Source organism: Plecotus auritus, assembly GCF_963455305.1.
Source record: "Plecotus auritus genome assembly, chromosome: 1".
Classification (NCBI taxonomy): domain Eukaryota; kingdom Metazoa; phylum Chordata; class Mammalia; order Chiroptera; family Vespertilionidae; genus Plecotus; species Plecotus auritus.
This window is the reverse complement of record NC_137770.1, coordinates 114,885,891-114,904,461: the sequence shown is the minus strand read 5'-3', so window position 1 is coordinate 114,904,461 and position 18,571 is coordinate 114,885,891. Positions and strand designations below refer to the sequence as shown.

The 18,571-nt window shown below is 51.5% G+C and overlaps 1 protein-coding gene across 10 annotated transcripts in view; it reads left to right on the top strand.

The window, feature by feature from the left end:
* LINGO1 (leucine rich repeat and Ig domain containing 1) overlaps positions 1–17,122 on the top strand; it is a 248,378-nt gene extending 231,256 nt beyond the window's left edge. For 8 of the 10 annotated variants that reach the window (XM_080677253.1, XM_080677256.1, XM_080677255.1 and 5 more), the window contains one exon: positions 14,374–17,111. In XM_080677253.1, the coding sequence (XP_080533379.1) occupies positions 14,374–16,230 (1,857 nt within the window). In that variant the 3' untranslated portion in view covers positions 16,231–17,111. Of the gene's footprint in view, positions 1–14,373 lie in introns of all 10 variants that reach the window. The other 2 variants (XM_080677257.1, XM_080677254.1) reach the window with 1 other exon arrangement.
* Positions 17,123–18,571: the final 1,449 nt, after the last annotated feature.

Genomic DNA, 18,571 nt, shown 5'->3' with positions numbered 1-18,571 from the left:
CCTTTGTCTGTCTTCAGCCCTAGCGTCTCACCTCCTCCTGCCCCACTTTTTATTCTGAGGCAGGGTGGGTGGGAGGTGGAAACCAGCTGAGAAGAAGGAGATAAGAAGGGAGCCTCCAACTCTGTTGCTCCCCCACCCCTCCGGTAGCTAAGGGACCCTAGGAGATGTGTCCCTCTAGGTGTCTCCCACTGTGAGGAGTGGAGGCGCCAGGCCCAATGGGCAGTCCCTCCCAGTTCTTGTCCTGGGCCCCCCAACCCAGCCCCATCCAGCCAGCAGCATTTCCTCTTTGTTCTCAGAGTTCCTGGGGTGGGGGTGGGGAAGAAGGGATATGTTAGAGGGTGGGAACAGCTCTGCCCTGGTGGGGTGGGAGGGTAGGAGGCCCTGAAGTGGGGGACAACCCCTTCCCTGCCAGTCCAGCCCTCCCTCAGTTCTCCTCTGCTTGGCTTAGATTGCCAGAGGGCATGCAGCCTGGCCCTGGGCTCTGGGCTCAGCCCTACTGGTCATTATGCTAACAGCTCCAGCACCAGTGCCTTCCTTGCCCAGGGAGCAAGGAACCTGGGGCTTCCCCTCATCCAGTGAGGAGTGCTGGTGAGGGAAGAAAGGGTTAGCTGTCCCAGACTCTTTGTTCTTGTGTGGGCCAGGTGGCTCTCAAGAGACCTCACACCTCTGGGAAGATGCCAGCACTTGGTCTGCTGGGACAGCTTGCTTGGACTTCCTCCTTTCTCCCCATGGCCTGAGGCAGGAGAAAGAAAATGAGGTGACAGAAGGGATAGGCCAAAAACTCCTTGGAATTCAGATGGGGATTTCAGGCAGTACCCAGCTGCCCCTCCTGGAGTGGGGCTTAGCAAAGGCCAGGGCAGCCCTCTGTTGTATTCTTGTTATCTTGGCCCATTTTCCCACCCTCTGCCTATTTAAGTGTGAGGTGGGCTTAGTCAAGGCTGCAGTGCTCCCAGAGCCTGGAGTTAGAGTGGATCTTGAATCCAAGGGGCCCACGTATCATGCATGGCTTGTGGGTTGAGGGCCCCTATGTGACTGGAGGGAGGTTAGAGAGACCACTCTACCCCCTGTAATAGTCCCTTTTGATCCATGCTCAGCTCCTTCATCCCCTGCCTCTGAATATTCATTTTTCCTATATTAGATATTGTTTTCTAAAACCCAGTATTCTAGAGGGACACACACACATATGGGTGTTCACCATAAAGTCAGACAGAATACCTGGTACCAGCAATGGTGCTGTACTCCAGGCACCTACCCAAGCAAATAGCTGGAAGATGACAGTCGGAGCTATTAAGAAGTGAAGCCGTAAAGTGATTTATGCAGGGGCCCCATGGAGGCATGAGGCAGTGTCAGATGGAGGGTGAGGAAGTGGATCGTGTGCGGCTAGGGAAGGGCCTGGAAGGGGAGGCAGGAGGAGGTGGTAGTTTCAGAGTCAGAGCTAGTTTCCTGGCCAGGGTCTCTTGGTCTGTCTGCCCTGCATGTGGCACATCTATGGAAGGATAATGGCTTCCAGCCCAGGGTCCCCCCACTTCCTGATGGTTCTCTGCTCTGTTACCACCAATAAGTCCCTCTACATATCCTCCCATCACCTGGCTTGATCCAGCATCCCTACCCAGAGGCCCCCTCCTCTCCTTTCTTTCTCCTGGCCGCTCCTCTAGGAAGCCTCCCTGACTGTTCTAAGTCACTGATCCTTCTCCAGGCAACCACAGCATACTAGTAGAATCACGTTGGATTGTACATAGTATCACACCAGCCTATTCATTCATGCATTTATTCTACATATCCTGGCTGAGCTGCCTGCTTGGCTCCAGGCTAGGCCTTCCCATGGATAGCCTTGAGCATCCTGGGCAATCCTGTGCCCATTCCCTGAGCTCCTCTGTCTGGCCCCCAAGACACTGGGAGGCCCAAGGGAGCAGCTGTTGGCTGGTGGCAAGGACTACCTGGGTAACATCAAGGATGCCCCAGGCAGGGGTTGAGGTTGAGGAGAACCAAGGCAGGGTGCTCTCAAACAGACACTCAGAGAAGGATGGGATTTGTTCCTGGGGGCTGAGATGGTCAGGGGTCTCCAGGAAGAGAGACTAAGTGGGTCCTGAGGTAGTAGCAGATGTTGAAGAAACACACAGAAAGCAGAATCGGGGACAGTTCTTTGGAGAACATGTGTGAGGGCAAGTTCATTTCCAAATGCATCCAAACCATTTTTGATGCCGACCTTTGTTTCTGTGTTGAATAAATGAGTGAATGAATATCCTCGGGTGCTATGGGCCTGGTAGAGTTGTGCTGACAACAGTCTCTTCCTCATGTGTGGTCAGTTCCTTCCAGGTCACTTGATAGTGAAGTTGTTGAGGGTGGACCCTGGAGCCAGATGCCCAAGTTTAAATCTCAGCTCCATACTGCCTGGCTCTGTGATTTTGGGCAAGTTACTTCATCTCTCTGGGCTTCAGTTTCCTTATCGATAAAGTGAGGATAACAGCAGTGCTTACCTCTAGGGTCATCGTGAGGATTAAGTATGTGAGGCATTTAGAGCAATACCAGCTCTCAAGAAATGCTGGCTACTCATAGTTTCTATCAGTGAGCTGCTCTCAGTCTTACCATTGCAAGTGGTACAGAGATTTGATTGTATAGCTAGAAAACAAAGCCACAGAGGTGGAATGCCTTGCTTCAAGTCCCTGCTAACAAGCATGGGGCTCAGGCTAGAATGCCTTCCTCCTGGCCCCTGCTCTGGGGCTCTTGTTCACTGTTTTGGGTGTGGCCTGCTAATTAACTAACCAATGTATTTAGTATTAATAATAACAATACAATGAACACTGTGACCCTACTCTCCAACCTGAATGCTAGCATTTAATAATGAGGTATGTCTTCCCATGTGCTTCTTCTCACCTTATCTATTGGCCTCTTTCTCTAGGCAACTACTACCCTAAATTATCTATTTAGCATTTCTTTTTCTTTTTCTTTTTTTAGAGTGACAGATTAGCTGCAAGTCTCATCCAAATATAAAGTCTCCTCCATCCACAATGCTTGGCGATGTGAGTCGCGGAAATGGCATTTTGATGCCTGCAAAGGGTCTCTCCTGTTCCCTGATCAAATTGCAACACAAACTTAACTCTGGAAGTCTTAGCTATGCTTTCACATTGGGGCATCACTCTGTCCAAAGTATAGGTCCAGGAGGAATTTCTTTCTTTTCTTTTATATATATATATAATATATATGTATGTATTTTTTTTTTTTTTTTTTTTTTTTTTACAGAGAGGAAGGGAGAGGGGGAGAGAGTTAGAAACATTGATGAGAGAGAAACATTAATCAGCTGCCTCCTACACACCCCCTACTGGGGATGTGCCCGCAACCAAGGTACATGCCCTTGACCAGAATCGAAGCTGGGACCCTTGAGTCTGCAGGCTGACGCTCTGTCCACTGAGCCAACCCAGTCAGGCCATCTATTTAGCATTTCCATGACTTTTAAAATCATATATTTTGATACATAGAAATTGTTCAGTTTTAGGTATTTTTGAACTTCATAAAAAGAACATGAAACCATACACAGTCCTCTGGAATTTGCTTTTTTATCCAACATCATATTTGTAAGCTTCATCTCTATTGTTGCAAATAATAGTAGATGTTGTTCATTCATTTCCACTGATGCACAGTGGTCTGTCATTTGGACACAACACAGTGTATTTTCTGTTCTTCCGTTAGTAGGTTGTTTTCCTTTTTGCTCTTACAAACAGTGCTGCTGTGAACCCACTTGTCCTGTCTCCTGAAGCACAGAGCTGGGAGTAGAATTATGGGCTAGAGGCATGTTTGCAGTTATCTTTACTCGAAAACCTGCCCAAGTGATTGAATCCTTTATGTGCCCCCAACAGGAGGTGATGTCCTGTTGCTCTGCACCCTCACTAGCACTCCTATGCTCAGGTGTCTCCATCATTACTATAAAATGGTAAACATTATGGTCTTGATTTGCATTTCTGGAACTCAAGGTTTTTGGTGTATGGCTTTGAGATGGGCAGCAGCCAGTGTGTAACACATGCTTACTAAGTGATCATCCCCTTTGCACCTCAGTTTCCCCAGTTGTAGGGATGCTGTCTGTATAACCCCTGCTTTGAAAGATGGGCAACAACAGTCAGGGAGGACTCCCTGATGAAGAGGAAATGGAAAAAGGGCAAGGAGAGCCTGAGTCCCTGTGCATTTAGAGTCAAAGGAACCTCAGTGATTCTGTGTTCATCCCAGGCGGGCAGGGGTGATCCTAGCTTGGGAGATAGAGGGAGCCTGTGCTTCATTATTTCAATAATGCCCAGGACCCTGAAAACCTGGTCTCTACACCCTGGCACAATGTACGGCTTCACAATGGTGAGTACGCAATAAGAGTTTGGTGACTTGGGAAACGAACAGAATAGAACGAACGTATATTTCTTCTTCCTTCATTCCCACCTCCTTGGGGAGTCCTCCCTGATTGTTCTTACCATTGAGTGACTGAGGGGTGGTTGAGCAAGCTGGCTCCTGGGCATGTTCAAGGCCCTCCATGAGGCCCTCAAGCCCTTTGCCTACTCACAAGGGCTGAGAAGCCCAGTACTGGCAAGGTAATTTGGAGTGGCTCCCTCTGCCAGCCTGGTGCCTTTCCCTGCCTGGACAGGGGCCCCTGGATCTAGTTAGAGAGGAGTGACAGGGCTGGTAGAATAATTATGCCTATTTCATGTGAAACCCAAATTGATTGCCACCAGGGTAACATTACCAGAGCATTGTTCTTCATCTCCAACCACTTATTACATGTTATTAGTGTGTGTGTGTTTATTTTTTCCCATTTCAGGGAGTTAAACTCTGCCATCTCCTCTGCTTCCTTCTGCAGAGAACCTGCTGGCAACTCCAGGAAAAAAGTGGGGCCTGGCCAGCAGCCTTCCCCTGCCTGGCCCAGTACACTTGAGGGGCTGGCCATCTCAAATCCCTTTACTTTGATGCAAGATGGGGGTATCTCAGAGCTAAGAAGGGCTGCTGCGGTATGGATCCCAGCAGAACAGTCTTTCTTCAGTGTCTCTGATCCTTGGACCTCTCATGACAGGCTGCTCACTCACTATTTACCAAGACATCTTGAGCCATCTGATCTGCCATTTGATTCCTCACACCAAGCTTAATGGGCCTCATCTGTGCCTCTGCTCATGGATCTCAGCTCTGCCCTTTTGGCCTGCACTGGACTCTTTGCATCCTCTTGGGGCATTCCTTAGCGATCTGCAGATGTGCCAGTGCCCTCCCCCGAATCTGGGCCTCTCAGAAACAGGTAGCTGGGTGATGGCATTGATTGTACCTGAGCAGAACACAGCACCCATATGTGTACTGAGCTCAGTATACCAGGTTGGAAAAATGGGCTGAGGCAAGGGGTTGGCCAAGATTCAGTTGATCAGAGAGGGCTCTGAACAGTCAGGGCCAGAAGAAGGGCAAGAGTTTTTCTTTATAGTTAGCCTGTCTGTGTTATAAATAACTCACTGGATCTTGGTTTGTGATGTATTGGGGGGTTGTTTTTTAAAATCTTTTCCCCTTTTTGAGGCAGAAATAACTCAACTGTTTACCTGTTCCTGAGCAAGCCCCACCATGTTACCCTGGCATGACATTGGGGAGAGAAGGTGGCTGTAGTCAGAAGGTGGAGGTTTTTCCAAGGCCCCAGCCCTGAGATGCTGTGGGACATTGGACAGATCCCTGGTGCATGTGGTCCTCTGTTTCCTCATCTGTGTGATGATGGTCTTCATTTCCTCACCTGTGTGTGGGTTATCATGCCTCTGAGTCAGAAAAGCCCAGTGACCTTGGGTAGATGAGCTAATGGCTCAGAGCCTCAGTTTTCTTATCAGTAAAATGAGGTTAATGGTACCTTCCTCATAGGGTATGTGGTGAGGGTTGGTGGGGTCACTGTACAAAGCACTGAGTATATATGTTCGTTATAAATGCCTCTTCCCTCCCCTCTCTGTGAACTCTCTGCCCCCAGCCTGTGAGGGCAGTGTGAAGTCTGCCACTCCCTTTTCTGAATGAGGATTTTAGGGCCCAAAATATAAGGCTACTTGCTAATGATCATGCAGCTCAGCAGGCCCTTGAACCTGAATCTGAACGAGGCAGTATGCAAGAGTGATCAGGACAACCTTGGGTCTAACTGCCTCGGGCCTAATCCCAGCTCTGCCAATTATCACTGTGATTTGGGGAAAGTTGTATTACCTCTGTGCCTCAGTTTTCTAATCTGTAAAATGCCAATAATATACCAAACCTAATAGGATTAACATGTTCATGTTTGAGTTCATATCATGCTATCTGTGTGACCTTAAGCAAGTTACAGAACTACTTTGTGCTTCTGTTTTTTTCCATCTGCAAAGTGGGGATAATAACAGGACCTACCTCGATGGGTTGTGCTGGGATTAAGTGAATTTTTATATGTAAAGTACTTAGAATGATGTCTGGCATACCAGGGCTTTCCAATCATCATCTTTACTATATGGCCTTCAAATCTCACACTAATTCCACCACTCCCCTCAGCCACCCTCTCCCTTGAGCACCCCCTACTTTGTGCTGGGTCTCTGAGGCTATGACCTCCCCTCTCTCCCAAGTTCAAGGCCTGTGGCCCTTCCAGGTGGACTTGGCAGTACCAGGACTCCAAAACCTGAGCTGTTTCCAGGTGAAGAAACCCTGAAGGCTGGGCTAGCTTGGAGAGGGCTCCAGAAGGCCCCAGGAAGGTGTGAGGGGATGAGTGGAAGATTGGAGATGGGGCAGGCATTTCTGCCAGGCACCTCCTAAGGGGTCACTGACCTGGGCAGGGGATGGGGCTGGAGGCCTTCAGGGGCACTTTCCTGCCCCCTTAGAGCCTGGGTTGGTATTTCAGACCTGGAGGGAAATAAGAAAGGAAATAAGGGGGTGCAGGACTTGGGTTTTCCTTGAGCCCCCTAAGGTCACCACATGGGTGCTTGCCTACCTCTCCTCAATTCTGGGACAGCTCCAATCCAAGTAGGGTTCTCTCAGGTGGGTTCCACAGACAGCAAGGAAGATTTTAAAAAACAACCCCCCAATACATCACAAACCAAGATCCAGTGAGTTATTTATAACACAGCCATTCTCTCAGGTGGGTTCCACAGACAGCAAGGAAGCTTCCCAGAACCAATGGCCCCTCCTATCTTCCCCCTACCAGCTCCCAGATTCCGGACTCTTCTCTCACCTGAGAAACACCCTGGGAAGGGGCAGGCAGGGTCCAGAGAGATCCAGGACTTATTCAAGATTACACAGCAGGGCAGGGATGCACTGGCTGGAGCAAGGCTTGGGACTTGTAATCCTGGTGACCTCCTCTAGACTTTGCCCCATTCCTGCTTCTCCCCATGAAGCCGACCATTCCTGGAGGGCAGAGCCTATATAAAAAAGCCTTTAAACATGAAGATACTTTGACAATTAAAATTCATAATTTATCTCTCAAATGGCCTAGGGCCATGGTTTGGCCAGCAGGCTGGTACCTCCTGAGATGGGCTGTGCTCTGGTGGGATGGGGCAGGCAGGGGCATTCCTTCCTCAACTGCAGGGGACCAGGTGATGCCCAAGGCCAAATAGAAGCAGCTGCAGCAGCCAGGGGGGTCTGATGGCCCAGTCAGCACCCTCCAGTCCAGCCCCAGCTAAGAGGCCATATGAGCACCTTTGGGAGAGGATTGACTTTCCAAGTGCACCTAAGAGATGGGCTGGTGACTCTGGGCCTGGGAGGGTGGGGAATATCAGGAGGAGGGGCAGCAGGCACACACACACTGGCCACACTCACACACACGGCGGGGGGGGGGGGGGGGGGGGGGGGAGGGGGCAGCAACTCTGCCAGAATCTAGAGAAAGAGGAAAATAAATAAAGAATTATACATGACAAAGGACATGATCTCAATTCTCTTTCAGATTGATGGTTCTCTCCTTGTGGGGCAGCTGGAGGAATAAGAGAAGGGAGAGAGAGGAATGGCAAAGGCAGGCAGACCAGGAGACAACTGAGGCTGCCAACCAGCTGCCTTTCTCCTAGAGCCCAGCCTGGGTGCTGACACCTCCCCTCAGGGTCCCCTGTGCACAGTTCCCCTCCCCAGGATTGAGCTCCCCCAACTAGCAGCTCACACCTTGACCATTATAAGCCATTCACACCTCAGCAGGGGTTAGCTGTAGAAAGCCAGAATGGAGTGTCCTGGCCCCCTCAGGATTTGGGGTGGAAGGGATCTAGTAGGAATCCCTAACTGTTCTCACATGGCCCAGTCCAGTCAGTCCATGCCACACACCTTTGTTCTCACTGTTCCCTCTGTCAAATGCTTTCTTGCTATCCCTTATTTGGCCTGTGGAAATGTGTTTGTAGTTCAGTGTGAGCTCACGTGACACCTCCATGAAGCCTCTGTAAAGAGCCTCACCTGGGGTCAGAGCTGCTCTGGGAAGTGTCTCAGCAGTTGTGATGGACTGTGAAGATGGCCTAGGAGTGCTGAGCTGTGTAAGCCCCAACCCTGCCCTGGGGAACATAGAATGGGGGGAGCTGCTGAAGCTCCAACTAAAGGAGGAAGGGGGAGAGGTAAATTCAGCAGCAATGCTCTGCAGAGGGGAGGTGCAGGCAACATCTTCCTGGGGGCTTGAGAAGAGCTGCATGGGGGAAGAGACCCTGAGCTGGATCCTGAAGGCCAGGTGGGCATTCAGTCTCCAGGCATGGGCATGACCACTACTGTGCGAGAAAGGCCCATTGAGGTCTTTTGAGACTGGCCTCACCCCACCCTACCTCCACCCCACTCCCAGCACCATGGCCACGGCTGCCTGTGAGTGGCTATACTTTCTACTAACATGCTTTATCATTTTCATGGAATGGATTCAGCTGCTTTGTGCTCTGGAGCTGAAGGCAAAGGGACTTCAGATAGGCAGGGACTTGGGGACAGGCAAGTCACTAGGACGCTGACTCCATTCTTTGGTGACCCATCATGAGTCCTTTCACCCTTCTGAGTAATAAACCCTGCTTTGTGGGGTGGTAGTGAAGACAGGTCAGGATGTGTTAACAGACTAGGACTTTGGGTAGGCAACATGAGCAGGAGCTCAGAAAATAGTAGTAGAGTCTGCAGGGCAAGCTCTCACTCTGTCTTTCCCCTACTCCTGCCCCACCCCAGCTACCCATCTTTCTTCTCTGCTTTCTCTGCCTCTCTCTTCCTCTCCCTTTCTCACCTGTTTGCCCACTGTGTGTCTTTCTGTTTCCGTCACATTCCCCCTCTCCTGCTCTCCTGGTAATTTATTGGTGGCAGAGCTGGGCAGGGCCCTTTTAGGAGCTTTCAGCCCCCCTTCCAAGGTCTGCCATTCCTCTTCATCAATCTTTACTCCTTCCTGCTGTGGACCCAGTCATAGGAACTTAGGGTGTTGGGTCAAGATGAGATCCTGCCTACCAGCCTCATTTTCCAGGCTGAGAACTGAGAGGCCCTGGCATTCCCAAAGTTCCAGTGATGGCAGCAGCGCCTCCCTGCCAGTGATCTCATGCCTGTGTGTGCTGGGGATCTCTGTGGTCCCCAAGTAACACTGAGTGGGAACACCATGAAATATTTATACTGGAAACCTAAAATAACTAAATCTTCAACCTGTGATGCTGCCGACCCCAAATTAGATGAGATTCTAGCATAGACAGTACCACAGGCATGGGAGAATGGTATCGTGGAAAAAAACTAAAAAAATTCAGTGTGTTCAACATACCATTTTTGGATAGTTGGGGAGTCAGGGTGCTTACTTGCAGCTACCTAAGGACTAGTGCCCTCCTTTAGCATGGGGGCCTTACCCTCATGCTGTCCTAACATGCTTGTCCCATCCAGTCTGGCCTGTGTGTCTGAAATAATCTCCATTTCACACCAGGCAGCTCTTGGGTCAGGAAGGGCAGAGCTGTGCTGCCTTCCTAACTTTGTGGCCTAGACCTAAGGCAAATGAATTCCCTTTTGGAAGCCTTAGTTATTCTCATCTGTAAAGTGGGTAAGAAATACTTCTTTTCAATGCTGGTGTGAGGGTTTCTGAGACAGTGTGTATAAAGCCCCAAACCTGGCCTGTAGCATGTGCTCTACAAATGTTAGTCCAAGATGTTTTATAAGAGCAGATGTATGATTGGCTTGTGTGGGCTGCCAAATGAGGTAAAATCACCCTTGACCTTCCTCAGTGATTCTCCAAGTCCACCCACAGGTGGCCCCATGCCCCTTCTGTCTCTACCAGTTGCCCTTTGCCACCGTGAACCCCAGAGGAAACAGCCACAATGTGAGTGCCCTCAAACAGATCCTTCTAGCCCCAGTGGAACCGTAATTGAAGGCAAGGCCTGAGCCCCCACTTGTTTTAATCCCCCAACCATACTTAGGATATTGACTTTCCAGCTGGAGAAAGTACAATTTCTATTGTGGGCTTTCTCAGGGACCCTGGAATCCAGCCTCTCACTGCACAGTGGGGGAAATAGGCCAGAGAGGACAGGCAATGCCCCTGGTCACACAGGGGAGTGGTTGGCATGGGGAGCAGCTGAGCCGGGCCATATCTGCCTAGGATATGAGTGAGGGTGTGATGGTGGCAGCACAGGTCTTTTGGGGGTGACAGGCAGCCCTGATGCTCTGGGACTGGAAGGACTGAAGCTGCTGTGAGGTCGGAGCATTGTGTCCCAGCATGACTCCTCTGCCTGTCTATCTGTATGCCTTCAATGTTTATTTCCTTTGTATTTATTGGTCCAATTTTTAAACTCTTGTTCTCGTGGGAAGCCCTTCAGGGGGCAAGGATCCAAAATAAAACACTGATTAAAGTGAGAAAACACTTCGCCTTGGGAATTGCAGGATTAATGGTGCCAGTTTTGGTGGCCCCTCAGACATGACCCTGCCAGCATCCTTAGGTGACAGGGACCTTATGGGCATGCTATGCTCCTGCTATGTCAGCTTAGGCAAGCACCTTAGCCTCTCCAGGCCTCAGTTTCCCCACTTTTCAGGATAGCCACATGCAAAAGATAAGGGGTGAGGCAATTCAGAGAATGTGTCCTTCTGGAGCTTTCCTGGTCCTGTGGAGCATGGACCATTGCTCTGTGGGTCTAACTGCCAGGCCTGAGGGTGGCAACCACACAGGGCAATGTTGACCAGCTTTCTATCAGCATATTTGAATTCCCCAGGTTTCTCATTGCTCAGCTGCCTGCTCCAGAGTCAGCCCCATCAGAGGAACTTCAACCCTTATAAAACTCAATTCCATTACAAGAACACCTCCATTCCAAAAACATTCGCTGGGGTCTGTATGTGCCACTCCTTGGTCTGAGGTGGCTGCACCACACCGCTGATCCTTAGACACCTCAACCTCTAGCAGGTGAAATACACCCATGACTGTCTGACCCAGAATTAAACATATGGAATAGGTGAAAGGCCAAGTGCTAAGGCTTTGGAGCATAGGTCCCTCTTTGCTCACGTCACCAGGAAGCTCTCACCTTTAATTATTATTCAGGATTTTGTGACATTCTTTCCTGACTGGCTTGCCTTCTTTAGTTTTATCTTTTTATCATCTCATTGCATAGCTTTTCTGTCAATTGGCTCAAATCATTTTTAGAATGATGTGTGCTATACTTCAGTTACATAATACCACTACTAATAAATGTAAGGTGCTTCAGTGTTATAGGCAAGAGATGATTTCTGACTGAGTAGGTCAAGGAGGAGATGGGGTGGAAGGTCACAAAGGCTGCTGGGGCAGGAGGCTGGGAGAGTTCTCCAAACAAAGATGGCTTCAAGGCAGGGATGTGAGAACAAGGCTAAATACCAGGCTTCATTGGGCAGAGTGGTGGGAAAGGAGGTAGATGGATAAGTTGAGGCAAGGTGGTAGAGTCTTCAAATACCAGATTCTTGCCTGTGTGAGGGGCTTACCAACATCTCAGGTGGCCTGTGCCCTTGCTAACCCCCCTTATTCCTCAGCCCCCTCCACTCCGCCCACCAACCCAGCCCCTAGTGCTAAAAGTTCTTTTTACCTCTCCAGGTCACCAGCCTCACACCAGCGCTGGCCTCAGCTGTCAGCCCAATTATTGATCACCTGTCAGGATATTTCCTTTTCTAGTGGGTCATTGGAGCATGTGTGACTATGGAAAATGGCCAGGTGGAGGTGGGGTGGGGATGGACAAACCACAGAAGAGTCTAGAGAGAGAATGAAAGGAGCTGAGGGGAAGGGGGTGGACAGAGCCCTTGGGGCTAACAAAATCTTGCAATTCCATAACATGTCAGTGACAACAAGAGCCCTTTCTGGTTAATCAATCATTTAGTCCCTCTACAACCAGGAAGCACCTGTCAGTCCTGGAGATCCCTGGAGCATTGGAAAGTGTGTGGCTCTATTGGAGTTGGACAGACCAGGGCTCCGATCTGAAATCCTTCCCCCTGTACAGGCTGTGTATCCTTGGGCAGCTATAAGCTCCCCTCCCCCCATCACAAGCCCTAGTTGCCTTAAGGGTTGAAGTGTGGATGAAAAGAACTGTGGCCTTAAAAGTGGAAGCTGTGCACAGATGTGGGGAGAAGCTGGAAGAGGTGGAGAGGGCCTGAGCTGGGGCAGAGAGGTGGGCCCTCCCAGCCTGGGCTTCCCTTTTCTGTAGTGAGTTGCCCTCAGAGCCATGATGTGCGGGACAGGGGGTATGGACAGGCAGCAGAGCTCCAAGGTGCCAGGTTGGGGTGGGAGGGCTGCAGCTTGGCTCCCAGAGGCCATCTTGTCCACACCCTGGAGTTTGGAGAAGCCCAGATTATTAGCCCTCCCAGTCCCCTTCTTGCCTTGCTGGGCCAGTTTTTCATGTGGTAGAACAGAGGAGAGGAGGAGGAGATGGGGAGACCATCTGGGTACAAGTGTGAGTAAGAGCCTCTGAACACAAGCTGGGAGGCAGTAATGGAGGGCTAGCTTTACATACCCCCTTGCTCACTCCACCTGCAGCTGGTGCTCAGGCTGGGCCCTGGCACTGTGACCCTTGTCACCACCACCTAAGGCCCCCAGGGCCCAGCTATGACAAGCCTCGTGTCCTCAGAGCTGTAGTGTGGACCGGCCCCTCCAGGGTCTGACTGCCTCCCTCAGACTAGCAGCAGCACAAAACTTGGCACTAGGATGAAGGTGATGAGAATCCCAAAAGACAGAGCGGTGGAGGCTGTAGGGGTCTTTGGAAGGGAGCATACTTCCTACTTGGGATCAGAAACAGCTTCTCAGAGCAGTGGACATGAAATTAAGCCCAGAAGATGAGGTTTCAAACAGGCAGGGGGATGGCATTCCAGGAGGACAGAATTGCAGGAGCCAAAGCCATGAAAACTCATTCCCTGTGTCCTGCACTCCTGAGCTCAGATGGGTCACTGTGGGGACCCAGAGGAAGGGGAGTTGGAGAGACACCACGGGAGGCACTGGCCTGGGTCCTGACTTTCTGGGTGGGAGTGCCCTCCACTGATCTAGAAACCCCACTGGGGAGCAGATTCATGAACACTGACAGGTACCACTGGGTTTGCTGATTGCACAGGATTCAGGCTGTGGACTCAGCTGCAGTCCTATGAGAAGGCGGCCATGGTGTCTACACCTGGGGCAGCTCAGGCTACAGGTTGTGAGGTGGGTTCCTAGCAGCCACAGGAGCCCTTGCTCACAGGCTGGGGACCAGATATGCTTCTCTGCAGACTGTCCCCAGAGGCCTCAGCCTTGAGCCCCTTTGGTTTTAAGGACAACTCAGCAGATCTGGCTTTATTCTGATGAGCACCAGTGGCAGCAGTGGCTCGGGATGCAGGGGGTGGGGGCTACACAGTGCACGCCTAGAGTCACACTACCTCAAAAATGTAAAGGAGGTGGATGTAGCCTGGGGGGCCAATACCAGGGGCCTCTGAGGTGGCTTTCTCCTTTCCATGAATCCCCTTGATCCCAGAGATGCTAGAAAGGTCCTTCAGGAGGGCTCTGGGCAAGGTAAGAGGCAAGGAGGAAGCACCACAGGGTGGCAGGAGCCCCCCACCCCCACCCAGCATCTGGGGTCCCAGGCAGGTGTCATATGCCACTCAGCCCCTTGCCTCTGTCTGTGTTAGGGATTTTCTTTTTCTATTTCTTTTTTTTTAAATTGTTTTTTTGTTGTTAATCTTCACCTGAGGATATTCTTTCCATTGATTTTTAGAGAGTAGAAGAAGGGAGGGGGAAAGAGAGAGAGAAACATCCAGGTGAGAGACACATCGATTGGTTGCCTCCCACAGGCCCTCCCATCAGGACTGAGGATTGAACCTGAAACCCAGGTATATGCCTTTGACTGGGAATTGAACCCGCACAGGCTGGCACTCTAACCACTGAGCAACACCGGTCAGGGACATTTCGACAGGGCAGGGGGCACATGGAGGGCTGAGGGTGGGGTACAGCCAAATGTTATCCTTTAACTGCTCCTTCTGTACTGTGTTTGTTCCTGGCTGTAGGTAAGCAAGAGGATGCTGTCAGGGGGTGAGAAGAGCATGCCCAGCCCCCTCCTGGCCTGCTGGCAGCCCATCCTCCTGCTGGTGCTGGGCTCGGTCCTGTCAGGCTCAGCCACAGGCTGCCCACCCCGCTGCGAGTGCTCTGCCCAGGATCGAGCAGTGCTCTGCCACCGCAAGCGCTTTGTGGCCGTGCCTGAGGGCATCCCCACCGAGACCCGCTTGCTGGACCTGGGCAAGAACCGCATCAAAACGCTCAACCAGGATGAGTTTGCCAGCTTCCCACACCTGGAGGCACTGGAGCTCAATGAGAACATTGTGAGCACTGTGGAGCCTGGCGCCTTCAACAACCTCTTCAGCCTCCGAACGCTGGGGCTCCGCAGCAATCGTCTGAAGCTCATCCCCCTGGGTGTCTTCACTGGCCTCAGTAACCTGACCAAGCTGGACATCAGTGAGAACAAGATCGTCATCCTGCTGGACTACATGTTCCAGGACCTGTACAACCTAAAGTCACTGGAGGTTGGTGACAACGACCTTGTCTACATATCCCATCGAGCCTTCAGTGGCCTCAACAGCCTGGAGCAGTTGACACTGGAGAAATGCAACCTGACCTCCATCCCCACTGAGGCACTGTCCCACCTACACGGTCTCATCGTCCTGAGGCTCCGGCACCTCAACATCAATGCCATCCGGGACTATTCCTTCAAGAGGTTGTACCGGCTCAAGGTTTTGGAGATCTCCCACTGGCCGTATCTGGACACCATGACACCCAACTGCCTCTATGGTCTCAATCTGACATCCCTATCCATCACGCACTGCAATCTGACTGCTGTGCCCTACCTGGCTGTGCGCCACCTGGTCTATCTCCGCTTCCTCAACCTCTCCTACAACCCCATCAGCACCATTGAGGGCTCCATGTTACATGAGCTGCTACGGCTGCAGGAGATCCAGCTGGTGGGTGGGCAGCTGGCTATGGTGGAGCCCTATGCCTTTCGTGGCCTCAACTACCTGCGTGTGCTCAATGTCTCTGGCAACCAGCTGACCACACTGGAGGAGTCCGCCTTCCACTCGGTGGGCAACCTAGAGACGCTCATCCTGGACTCCAACCCACTGGCCTGTGACTGCCGGCTTCTGTGGGTATTCCGGCGCCGCTGGCGGCTCAACTTCAACCGGCAGCAGCCCATGTGTGCCACGCCTGAGTTTGTCCAGGGCAAGGAGTTCAAGGACTTCCCCGATGTGCTCCTTCCCAACTACTTCACTTGCCGCCGTGCCCGCATCCGGGACCGCAAGGCCCAACAGGTATTTGTGGATGAGGGCCACACGGTGCAGTTTGTGTGCCGGGCCGATGGTGACCCGCCTCCCGCCATCCTCTGGCTATCGCCCCGCAAGCACCTGGTCTCTGCCAAGAGCAATGGGCGGCTCACGGTCTTCCCCGATGGCACACTGGAGGTGCGCTATGCCCAGGTACAGGACAATGGCACGTACCTGTGCATTGCAGCCAATGCGGGCGGCAATGACTCCATGCCCGCCCACCTGCATGTACGCAGCTACTCACCTGATTGGCCCCATCAGCCCAACAAGACCTTCGCCTTCATCTCCAACCAGCCAGGTGAGGGAGAGGCCAACAGCACCCGAGCCACCGTGCCTTTCCCCTTCGACATCAAGACCCTCATTATTGCCACCACCATGGGCTTCATCTCCTTCCTGGGCGTTGTACTTTTCTGCCTGGTGCTTCTGTTCCTCTGGAGCCGGGGCAAGGGCAACACAAAACACAACATCGAGATTGAGTACGTGCCACGCAAGTCAGACGTGGGCATCAGCTCCACCGATGCACCCCGAAAATTCAACATGAAGATGATATGAGCATGGGTCGGGGCTCCCTCCCTGGTCCTGTGCCACCCATCCCTGCCCCCTCTCCTGTGTTCGACTGCCCCGCTGGCCCTCACCACCTCCCTTCTTTCTACCAGGACCTCAGAAGTCGGGGCCTGGGGAGCCCGCAGCACATATGGACAGACTGAAGTCAGAAGCTGATGAACATGCAGCAGTCAATAATTCAATTTAAAAAGTTACAAACTTCCTCTGTAACTTGGGTTTCAATAATTATGGATTTTTATGAAAACTTGAAATAATAAAAAGAGAAAAAAACTATTTCCTATAGCTAGTCGGAATGCAAACTTTTGACATCTGATTGCTTCAGGGCCCTCTTTCAACTCAGTTTCTTGTTTTTCTTCTCCTCCTCTTCCTCCTTTTTCTTCTCTTCCCCTGTGGGGAGGGATCACTCAGGAAAACAGGAAAGGAGGTTCCAGCCCCATATGCCTACCCTGCCAGGTCAAGCCTGAAGGAGCAGGCAGAGTGGAGGGCATGAGCCTACTTCCCAGCTGGCTGTTTCCTGGGAGCAGGTGGTGGGGACAGGGCTGCCAGACGGGAGCAGGGCTGTCTGACCTCTGTTCCCCAGGGCCAAGTGTGGCTGATGCTATGGACAAGGGCTGGGGTCCTCCTGGAGGACAGCATAGTCAGCCGAGAGAGCCAGGGGCTGGAGCCGGGGACGAGGCCTAACTCTGGTCCCAGCTGTGCCACTTACTTGCCCTGTGGCCACAAACAGGTGACTGACCCTCTCTGGGCCTCAGTCTCTACATCTGTACAGATGGAAGAGGTACTCCCTGTCCTGCCTACCTCACAGGGCTGTTGTGAGGAATCGATGAACTGTATGTGAAACATTTTGTAATCTGTAAAGTGCTGTGCACACACGTGGGTGACTGTTCTCATTATGGTCATTATTATCTCAAGGTGAGGGATGGGGCTCCTGAAGGGGTCTCCATGGGATCAGGTTGGGGCAGGCTGTGGGAGGGCTTGCTCATGCCCACGGACTTCCAGAAACTCCTGCCACGACAGTTGCCAAAAACATCAACTGGATGAACTAGGCTTTAGACCCACAGGGATATCCTGATATCAAGGTCTTGGAGATCCTGAGGCCCATGAGCATCATGGCGTTGGGGTCTCCCAGGCAGAATACCTCTTTTGCTTTTGCTTAGGCCTATCCAGGGATTGGGAACATCTGTTCTTGCCATAAGCATTTATAGAGTGCCTCCTGTATGTCACTTCCCATGTAGAGTGCCCAGTCTTTGGGGCTGCAGGAGGCAGTTCTGGGGCTCACTTTTGGACGGCCCAGACCCAGATTACCACCCCCAGCTTTGCCCCATCTTCCACCAGGCCATACTCTGAGCCTACCCTGGGCTGTGAAGTGTTCTGGATTGGGATCAATTTGTACATGAGCTGACCAGGAAGGTCAGATGTGGCCTCATCTACTCATACCAAACCTAGACCCTTCAAACTCAACCCTGAAAAGGGATGCCCTGGATGACAAAAGTGCAAAGAGACACACAGGTCACCTTGTCATGTGATTATACATCTCTGAGGTTTGAGGTCAGGTCTAAGTGACTTCCTGTTCTAACTATTACTAGCTGTTTGGAATTGTTATTTAACCTCTCAGACCTCAATATTCCCATTGGTAACATATTGGTCTTGATACTTTAGGTTGTTAGGAGGTTAACAGAGGGAATATAGGTACGTTTGTTGATAGTTGGAGTGCCTTGCATTCAGGAAGCCTTCGACCAATGGAGGTGATGATGATTGCTGGTACAGATGCAAAGACTGAGAACCAGAGAAGCTAGGAGCTAACCCAGTTAAACAGCTACTAAGTGATAGGACCAGAGGCTGGGAATTCCAGACCCCAAGAGATACAGACTTCTAAGCCTGGCTTGGGGCTTCTCAGAACCAGGCCTGAGGAACCCCACCTGTCAGAAGACCACTTTGGGAAGCATAGGAACAAGGAGAGGATTCCTTGAGCATGGGGGTGGTTTGTATGTAAAGAAGCTAGTGGTATGCAAGGCTCAAGAATCTGACAGGCCTGTCCACCTCTAGAGAGACCAGAACACAGTTTTCCATTGCCTAGCACTAGATACCCTGGTCAGCACTGTCTTCCCACACGATGCAGCCTGGTTTGTTCCTTGGCCCTCTAGGATGCCTGGGTCCCTGGGGCTTCACAGTGTTCTGGTAAGAGCATGTGATTTATGGGGCCAAATTATTCCTGCATGCTGAGAAAACTGGACCCCTGGGGATACTCTGGAACCAGGAATTGTGAGGTTGTTGTCAGATGGGGGAGAGTCAGTTAGGGAGACAAAAGTGCCCATGGTCAGGGTGGCTG